General features: G+C 42.4%; 1 protein-coding gene across 2 annotated transcripts in view; it reads left to right on the forward strand.

Moving 5' to 3' along the window:
• The window catches only part of LOC308366923 (vascular cell adhesion protein 1-like), a 46,144-nt gene that overhangs the window by 34,717 nt on the left and 937 nt on the right, over positions 1-10,490 (forward strand). Inside the window, exons 1-5 of one of the 2 annotated variants that reach the window (XM_080840721.1) lie at positions 4,240-4,617; positions 7,205-7,477; positions 7,835-8,170; positions 8,474-8,725; positions 9,587-10,490. The exon at positions 9,587-10,490 is cut by the window's right edge and continues 937 nt beyond it. In XM_080840721.1, coding sequence (XP_080696847.1) covers positions 4,542-4,617; positions 7,205-7,477; positions 7,835-8,170; positions 8,474-8,725; positions 9,587-9,777 — 1,128 coding nt within the window. In that variant the 5' untranslated portion in view covers positions 4,240-4,541 and the 3' untranslated portion in view covers positions 9,778-10,490. Of the gene's footprint in view, positions 1-4,239; positions 4,618-7,204; positions 7,478-7,834; positions 8,171-8,473; positions 8,726-9,586 lie in introns of those variants that run through there. The other variant, XM_080840722.1, reaches the window with a different exon arrangement.

The raw sequence follows: 10,490 nt of genomic DNA on the forward strand, positions 1-10,490 counted from the left end.
TCTTTCCTTTCTTATTTTCTTCTTCCATTTTTCTTTCCTTCTTCCACTCTTCTTGCCTTTCTTTTTTCCTTCATCCACTCTTCTTTCCTTCTTCCACTTTTCTTTCCTTTCTTCACTCTTCTTTCCTTCTTACACTCTTCTTTCCTTTCTTCTTTCCTTCTTACACTCTTCTTTCCTTCCTTCACTCTTCTTTCCTTTCTTCTTTCATTATTTCACTCTTCTTTCTTTTCTTCTTTCCTTCTTCCTCTCTTCTTTCCTTTCTTCACTCTTCTTTCTTTTCTTCTTTCCTTCTTTCACTCTTCTTTCCTTTCTTCTTTCCCTCTTCCACTCTTCTCTCCTTTCTTCACTCTTCTTTCCTTTTGTCTTTCCTTCTTCCACTCTTCTTGCCTTTCTTTTTTCCTTCATCCACTCTTCTTTCCTTCTTCCACTTTTCTTTCCTTTCTTCACTCTTCTTTCCTTCTTACACTCTTCTTACACTCTTCTTTCCTTTCTTCTTTCCTTCTTTCACTCTTCTTTCTTTTCTTCTTCCTTTCTTAACCTTTGCATTTCATGCACTGGTATTTCCTTCAGGAAATGCATTTTCTAGTTCACTTACATATGCAGTGTTCATGTCATTCACAATCAGTCTCTTAGCAGACGCGGCCTTTGTCCAAAGTGACGTACAAGGGAGAGAACAGTCAAGCTAAGAGCCATATAGACCTAGTGTAACAATAAACACTACCTCGTATAATTATGACTATAAATGTGAAACGTAATTGTTAATGATACAAATATTCTCGTATTTAGGCTATTATTATCATAATTATTTTAATCCGAGGATGTCTGTAGAGTTGACGTGAACGCAATCACCAACGGGTTCTCACAAATTCGCCCGTTAACCCTTTTACTGTAATACGGAGTTTTTTCAAATGTCATTCCTCAACGCGATTCCTCAAATAACCACAAGATGGCCCGTGGAATCCCATTTGAGAAGATTCCGGTAGAGTTACGACTGCTATTTCGAGTTCTGAAAGTTGTCTGAAGTTCAGAAGAAAGCACAGAAGAAAAAAATAACGAGAATGCAAATGTTTTCATAAATGTTTCCGAAGTGGAGTTCCTTCGGAAATCCTTCGGAAAGTCTTCCCAACTGCTGTCGAGAATGAGGCCCATTGTCATTAGTCTACATGTTCTATGCTGTACTTTAGGACTAGCTACTTTAAAGGAACTGGTAGGTAGCAACCAAAGGAATCAAATGAAAGTGTGAATACAGAACTGAACTACTGCGGTTCCCATTCACTCAGCAGATGTAGTTTTTGCTGATAACATTCACAGATTTCTTCCTTGATAGAGTTTTGTGTGAGTACACATGTGATGTAATGACATATAACGACATTCCAGGGTTGCCTGTCTGAAAATAGAGTGTTTGCATGGGTCCAAGCTTCTCAAAGAAAACAAGGAACTTTCATGACACGTATTATGGTTGCCAAGGAAACCTTTCACATGAGGATTCTAATTACAAAAATATTTGACTGACATGAAGGAATTTCCTGTTGATCCCATAAGGGCTCAAATTTATATATCACTATTTCTCCTCATGGTGTGGAAGGCAGCCTGCAGTTAAATAAATATAATGACCCTTAATGCAAAACAGAATCTGTGTGTGTTTGGAGGGAGGGAAGAGGAAAGGGAAGCATATGTCCTGCCTGATAAGGCAGTGAGGGCATTCACAGTATTTCCACAACTATCAAACCATACCGTATTTAAAGGACAACAGTAAGGTGTTTCACAGTATTTCCCCAACTACTGTATTATAAGCACACTGCATATAAAGCACATCACAGTATTTGATGTCATTTTTTAAAACAAACCCGGATTCTTACAGGACCAGTTTATTGAACCTTATGTGAGGCGCATTGTGTTACCTCCTGGTATGAAATGTGCGGTACAAATTAAGTTTAATTTGATTTGATGTCTTGCCATGTAGTTGTGGTGACAGCGCGACTAGCAATTTAAAATGTAATTTTGCAATTTTGTATGCGGTAGGGACGGGCATTTCAAGCATACACAGAGGTGAATGGACAGAGTTTGGAATGGGGAGTGTTAATTACGTAATATTATATAGCTCAAACAAAACTGGTACATTTGGTAATTTGTACAAGGGGGTGTTATATGAATGAAGGGGGGATAGGTGTGTAGGGCAATGATTGATTGATTGATTGATTGATTACAATATTTGATTGATTTGAAATTTGATATCACATATCATATCATGTCAATATCTACTGATCGAAATGAAGTGGATCTTGTCAAGTTATTAGTAGATTAAGAATAGTGATTATATGGCATGATTCCTCCCCCCTCACAAGTCTTTCTTTGCTTAGAAGAAAATCTTAAATGCGGCTTGATCCACTCCCACTTACTCTTCTTCTCTCTCTCTCTCTCTCTCTCTCTCTCTCTCTCTCTCTCTCTCTCTCTCTCTCTCCAGCCGTCTCCAGCTGGAATGTTTGTTCCCCTCGTTCCTCGGCTTTCACTCCCCCCCGCCCCCCGCCCCCGCCACCCGCCCCCTAACTCCCTCCCACTCTCCCTGCTCCCTTCTGGCCTTTTATGTCCCTCCCCTCCCCATGGCCCTCCCCACCTGCCCTCCCCTCCCCACACAGTGCATGAGCACTTACCGTCATGGGTTCGTTTCTGGGAAGTGGAACTCTCGTTTTCAGGACATGGCTGCGAGGGTCCGGTTGTGTGTGTGTGTGTGTGTGTGTGGGGGGGGCGGTGGTTGTGTGTGTCTGTGAGTCTGTCTGTCTATGTTAAGCAGGCATGTGAAGGGGGATTGCCAAGTGGATGACTGAGCATGAGGTAAATGAAGAAGCGGGAAATGCTGGGGTTTTCCTGATGTCCATTCACTTCCACTTTTGGTCGTGTGTGTGTGGGTGGGGGTCGCTGAGGTGTCAGTAGTGTTTGTGAATAAGTGTGAGTGTGTAAGTGAGTGAGTGTGTATGAGTGTGTTAATGAGTGAGTGTGTGACTGAATGACTGTGAGAGTGAGTGTGTGAGTGAGTGAGTGAGTGAGTGAGTGAGTAAGTGAGTAAGTGAGTGAGTGAGTGAGTGAGTGAGTGAGTGAGTGAGTGAGTGAGTGAGTGAGTGAGTGAGTAAGTGAGTGAGTGAGTGTATGTGTGTCTGAGTGAGTGCGTGAGTGAGTGAGTGAGTGTGTGTGTGGGGGTGTTTGTGTGAAAGGTCACGGCTCTCGAGAACAGATAACCAACAATGTCTGTTCCGGACCACATGCGGAACCTGGCTTTATTTCCCTTCCTCTCTCGGTTCTCACACAGTGAACAGATCCAATCGTGAGGTGTGAAGACGTCCTCGCATTTTGTAGATCGTAAATTCCATTGACAAGCTCCGTCCCAGCTGAGGAAGGAAACAGCGAAGGACCAAAAGAAGTCGGCAATTTTTTTTTACAAAAACAGACAGGCTTTCAAAAGAAACATTCCTACGCTTTGCACTTTTTGTAACATATTGTCAGACACAAACAAACATGGACGCAGACATAAACACATAACAGACACCCACATAAACACACAGACACCCACATAAACACTCAGACACACACATGTGCAAGTACATGAGTGGGAAACTCCTGTCATAAGAGCATGTCCATTGACGTATTTACACCGACGTACACCAGATTTATTATCGACTTCCTTTCCGTTGCTTTTTCATCCACTTCAATTGTCTGCTCTGCCTCCCGGGTGTCTCCAGGAAATATCATCTCTTGAAGGAGAGTAGGAAACCCCACAGTCTCTAATCAGTGTGACAGCCAGGAGGAGTGACAGAAAAGGTTCTGGTGTATGAGTGTGTGTGTGTGTGTGTGTGTGTGTGTGTGTGTGTGTGTGTGCATGTGTGCGTGTGCTACTTTGTGTGTGTGTGTGTGTGTCTTGTGTGTTTGTTTAAGAGAGTGGACAAGAAAGGGGAATGACAGGAAGGCAGTCTGTGGACAGTTAGGCGGGGAGAGAGAGAGAGAGAGAGCGAGAGAGAAAGGCAGGGAGAGAGAGAGAGACAGGGAGAGAGAGAGAGACAGGGAGAGAGAGAGAGAGAGAGAGCGAGAGAGAGAAACAAGGAGAGAGAGAAAGCATGTAAGCTCATGAAATGTTAGGGGCTTTAGGGAGGGGTTTTTCCATCTCGGGTTTACTTTCAGTTTGATAACTAAAGTGGACTGGCCGTACCGGAGGGCTCACTCACATTCACTCACTCGCTGCGCAGCAGTCAGCTCGGCTAGACGCTCTTACTCTGTGGACTAAACTAGCAGTCAGCTCGGCCAGACGCTCTTAATCTGTGGACTAAACTAGCAGTCAGCTCGGCCAGACGCTCTTAATCTGTGGACTAAACTAGCAGTCAGCTCGGCCAGACGCTCTTAATCTGTGGACTAAACTAGCAGTCAGCTCGGCCAGACGCTCTTACTCTGTGGACTAAACTAGCAGTCAGCTCGGCCAGACGCTCTTAATCTGTGGACTAAACTAGCAGTCAGCTCGGCCAGACGCTCTTAATCTGTGGACTAAACTCGGAACGATGGGATACTTCACACTCGCTGGAGGACTCCTCTGGAGTCTACATCTCTTATCTCATCTGAGGACAACAGTGGCAAGTAAGAGGGCATTTTTGTCAACTAAATGAATTCAACTTTTCTTGATCCCTGCTTTTTTTAAACCAATTGTGGTCCTATAGATACTCTTTAGTCCCTTGTGTTGAGGTTTGATTCTATTGCTATCTCCATTGCTCTGGCATTGACTAGAAGCTGCCGTATATAGGTCTTTCGCTTGTTTTTAGCATATCTGTGTCCAAGATTGAGAATTGTTTTTTTTTGGTAAGCAAATCATTAAAGTGTCTGGTGACTTTACCATTATTACATGCCAAGGCATTAACTGATGAAGTTTTTTTAAGTGCACACTGAATAGATAAGTATGAAAAGTGTGAATAATAAAAGTGGAAATGTAGACGGAGGGCTACTTAGAGTTACCAATGAACATTTATTAGCTCTGTACAGTTCCCACAAAAATAAATCCAACTTTCCTCAAGATCTGAACTACAACCCGGCACACTTGCTGTTGGAGCATCCTATTCAAATAACACAATGTCCAAATTGGCCTTGAATTGTACGATACATTATACTATAACAGTACATTTAAGCTGTCAATGACACATTTGAAAGCCACATGAAATACAGTTTACCTGTCTGGCTGGTGGAGATTGGTTTTCTGTATTATTTATTTGATCAATGAATACGGTTAGTTTCACAGAGTTCTAAGATGCTAACCGTAGCTTTAACCGACTAGCTTAAAACAAGGACTGACAGATCAGAGTAATGAGGTCTAAACGAGTGCAATCAGTTCGTTGTGCATTTCTACAGAAAATCCGTGGAAGCCACGACATTTACAGCCACTTAGACAGCATAAATTAAACAAAACTTAGATGTCATTTTAGCAGCTCGGACGTCCGCCTCCACAGTGTGTGAAGCGACATTTCACTGAAGGGGGACGTGACCGAACAGGTTTTTACAAGACTGTTCTGTGATAAACTTCTGTTGATTTCGATAACTATTGCAGGAAGATGATCCAATCACAGATAGCAAGGCTGTCCCCACCAATGACACGCCGTCTTTGATAGAAGGTACGCATGAGGGTAAAATTAACCGTTTATTTCCCGAATGCCGTGCAATTACCCACTCAAAATTGGTATGGACATTTTAAACGTATCCAAATATTGGTATGGACACGTCCATAGCGTCCATACGCATTGTTACGCCCATGTGTGTCCCACCCCATTTCGAAAGGCTTGAACAAAAACATACACACCTAGACAAGACTCGATATTTCAGTGATTTTCACTCTTGCTCTGTTTGTCCAAACAGTCATTGTGAGAGGAAGGGAGGGAATTTTTGGTACATTGATAAATCTGAGTCACTGTGAAGGGGCACAATACCAGGAAATTGTTTGAGTGGCATCTCCATGGCAACCACAGTGTGTCAGAATTCTGTTCGTGTTAATAGAAGGAGTTCATTGGGTCACATTTGTGAGGTCATTAATGTTACACAGGAAGAGAGATTTGTTTATCTGGCCCGCCCATCAAAGGAATGTTACTTCTCCCTCAGCGTAGGCTCTAGACTAGAGTGAGGCAAGTTTGCTGGAGATGTATCAAAGCATTACCGCATCAAAGCATTACAGAGATATGGCACCTAAGGGTCAGGAAAGGCTTGACTTCAAATTTATATCATGATTTTAGTCTAACGACATGAAGAGTAATGAGCAAAACATTTTTCTATAGTACCTCTGAGGGGTGAAATGGAACAATTATTTTCTGGACTCTTTCGTCGGGGTCGTGAGCCAGTCCACCAGGAGGATTATAGTCTTACATAGTTGAAACCATGCATTTGCTATGCAAGTGTTTCCCAAAACGAAAGTTCTGACTATCGAGGTAACTACATTGGTAACTTGCATAGTCTGAACCATTTTTAAGCAACACAGGTGTTTCCCAAAACCATAGTTCGACCAAACGTTTGCCAACACTGTCATTAAGTTGTGTCGTTCGAACTACACCTGTGGTTAAAAGCTTAGATCCAGATACTTCCTATCTAAGACACCAGTGATGTCAGTTTTTGGTGTTCAAATTAACCATTATGAAAGTATTCCTGTCCCTGGTTGATATTTGACATTGTTAACCACCACACAACCCTCCTTATAATTACCTTCAGCAAGAAAAGCATGACTAAAAGGCCCACTTGTACGTGGGTTTATTTCACACACCTACTGTACAATCAATACTGCGAGATGCCTCCCCCCTGCTCAGTCATCTGATAATATGTGGCCTATTCTGTATATGAACATTCTTATGATTTACATATAACTATTAATGGAGGTTTAATGGAGGATTAGGATGATACTTACGCAGTCTAAATTAATAAATACATTAAAATAAACTACTACCCCACCCCCGCCTAGTCAAACTACTTACTAACATGGTTTAAACTTCCATAGTAGGCCTACTATGTTGGTCCGACAGTTTTTTTTAAAACTGTTGCACTTCAGATGTAAGTTAGTTTGAACTGAAATGGCACGATGAATCGTTAATGCTAGCCTCCATTGTACTGCAAAACGTTCCCCAGTTTGGTTCTGTCAGACTTAGCTGCACCCCTTCATGCTCACTGCTAACTGTTTTCCCCTTTTTCTGGGGTGCAGGTCAGGGTTGCGTTGGGAAGGAGCCAGTCATTGACCCCACTTTTCTGGTGGTAAAGTATGGAAATCCGGCCACAGCAAACTGTAGCGTTCAATACAACGCAACAACAATCGGCTGGGAGGCAACAGAGGGAGCTAAAACGGAAAACGATTTACAGCAACTGGTGTGGAGTGTGCCCAGCGTCACTGAATGGGCGCTGGGGCGAGGCGTAATGTGCTTCACCAGTTCTGACCTATACGGGCAATGCGAGACCGATCTACCCATCACCATATACCGTGAGTGAATCTGTTGTGCCCTGCCATAGGGTCCTGTAAACTACCTGTACGAAAAGCTGATGACTTCTTCTATCTTCTGTACAGACAACAACCATACTGTGGTCAGCATACTGTACATGTATTTTATTTACATATATTTTGTCTTGTAGTTCACTTTCTACTAACTTATGTGTATGGTCTGTACATTGGGTGCCAATTCTATCTCTTCTATACAATAATAACAAACGACAGAAAGAGTATACTGTTACATCAATATTATTTAGGTCTCTTTGACTCTCTCTCCATCTATCTATCTCTATCTGTGTGTGTGTGTGTGTGTGTGTGTGTGTGTGTGTGTGTGTGTGTGTGCCCCTACAGAAATTCCAGAGAATATGACCCTCAGCTTATTGGACCACACTGGTCCTCTATTTGAGGGACAGGAGTACTTGCTGGAGTGTGTTGTTCAGAGCGTTGCTCCAGCTAAGAACCTCACGGTCATCTGGTTCAGAGGGGACACTGAGCTGGAACGCTCAGGCTTCTCTCAGTTCTCTATTGTGGGCGATCTATCCGAGGACGTCACTGTGAGAACTAAGCTGAATCTTACAGCTTCCAGAGAGGACCATGGAGCCTCCTACCACTGTGCAGCCAAACTGGATCTGAACACAGCTGAGTTCATCCCTGAGACCAGCGCTAGTATTCAGCTGGAAGTACATTGTAGGTCCTTCAAAATAAAATATAAATTAAATGTTTTATTATTATTTTGAAAGAACAGATTCTTTATAAACTGAGCAAGTTATATAAAGAAAAAAAATATGAATGATAATGAAGTATTATTGATTATAGTCATTAATACAATTATTAGCATTTTCATACAGAAATAGATTTGTCCTAGGCTCATCATTCTCAACATCTTGTATGTTTGAAATGCAGATATCTCTCCCTATAATTGCTAATTCTCTCTGCTGTCACTCCTCTCATTATGTCCCTCCCCCGCCCCTGCTCTCTCCTCTCTCACAGACGGACCAAGAATGGTGAGTGCCAGTCACAATGTGACCGTAATGGAGGGTGAAATGTTGGTCTTGAACTGCGTAGCCGAGGCAAACCCCAGCCCTACATACCAGTGGACGCACAACAACCACAATCTAGAGAACGAGAACAACACCACTCTCCGTTTTGAGTCCATCGAGCGTGAAAACGAGGGCGTCTACCGCTGCACTGCCCGTAACTCCAGAGGAGAAGGCTCTGTAGAGATCAGAGTGGATGTCATGAGTGAGTTGAAGGTTTTTCTTTCACATTTTTGTCGTTTTCCTTGTATAAAAGCTAAAACGCTGCCATTAGATATTTCGAATAACTGAAAGTTGGTAATCCATACCGTTTCCATTTAACAACTGAAGTTAGTATTGCTTAAGACTAGAGAAAGAAGAGTAAATCAACAAGTAAAAATGGCGCCAAATTTCGTATTGTTGTTGGTAATGATCTTCAGTTACAACCGCCAGCCCTTTTCCCAGCATACTGCATGTGTTGTTATGACAACGGCAGGTGTGCTGCATACACAGTCATCATAGTCATTGTCCATTGACATGGCACTTGTATCATTGTTAAGAGATATTCCTTTGGGTACTGGAATTCAATTACCATTCATCTTCATATCTGCCCGATTTTATCTTTGACAACGCAAGTAAACAATGAAGTTGTTCATCATGGTCTATCAACATGGCTGGATGTTCATTTTGTCCATTTTTGTCAGGCATTGCTAGAGCTATTCCAGTTACCAGAATTTAAGACAAATAGACATTCCTATCCAAAGCAATGCTATGTTTCATGTCGATTATGGAAAAGGAATGGGAGCCTTGATGACGAATTTAGTTTGATATGCAAGTTAGTTTTGATATTGATGACAAGTAAAGTTTAAATAGTTATATGATGTCCATAAACGTGGCAGATCATACAGTATTACTCTGAGGCTCATTAAATCAGACGCCCCGTGCTGTCTGTCATGTCCGCCTGGGAGCGGCTTGCAAAAACTGGAGCTGAAATTGCGCAATAATGTAAAGCTGGCTTAGGTTTACTTGCTGTAATTTACCTTTAGTTGTGGCACTAACCCTGGCATGTCCCTCCTCTCTCCATCAGGAAACCACCTGCCGTTGATCGCCATCTCGGTTGCGATAGCAATAGCTGTTCTACTAGCGGTTGGCCTGTACGGCTACTGTGTCTACCAAAAGAAAAACAAGACTGGCCAGTACCTCCTGACGAAGATAAAACATGGGACCAGCAACAGTGGACAGGTGGCTCAGGCCAATGGGCATTCAGATTCAGTGTAGGGGGGGGAGGGGGAGCGGGCAAGGGAGCGGGGTTTGTGGATGACGGCCAATGGGAGGTGTGCAAGATGCCCAGAGGGAGCTGTGGCGAACTAAATTGACAGAACAGAAGAGGAGAAAGAGACAGAGAGAGAATGTTAGTTGTGATGAGTTGGTCCCACCATCCACTATGAAGAAGCAAATTGAGTGAGAGACTTTTGAACTCCTCAAATCATTTTTGCATCCAAAACTGATATTTTCTCTTGCTTGCTCGCTGTCAAGGGACATGACTAAGACTGAGCACTTCACACTAACCAAGCGCAGAATTAACTTAACTAACGCAATCCAGCAGTATTATTGCCTGGACATCACAAAAATCAAATCAATCTGCTAAAACAACCACACGAGCCTGGATATACTATGAGACAAAGAAGAGGATAAATTCAACAGGAACTCAACAGGAGAAAAACTGCATTGTCACTTCCCCATTTGACAGCCCTTAGGAACCTGTGTAATGGAAAAACCAAAACAAGAAGTTGGACAGTGACTTTTTTTTTCTTTATGGAAAATGTTATCTCGTGTTGTTTCATGTGTGACCCAACTTAAAAGAAAAAAAAAAAAGAATTGTGAATAATGCTTTATACCAGTTTCAGTGTCCCTGACAACCATCGTCAAGAACGTACTCAAAGGACAAGCAAACCGAGAGCCATAGTAAACAATTAGGATCAAAGAGGCAT

The sequence above is a fragment of the Sprattus sprattus genome (assembly GCF_963457725.1).
Source record: "Sprattus sprattus genome assembly, chromosome: 1".
Classification (NCBI taxonomy): Eukaryota; Metazoa; Chordata; class Actinopteri; order Clupeiformes; family Clupeidae; genus Sprattus; species Sprattus sprattus.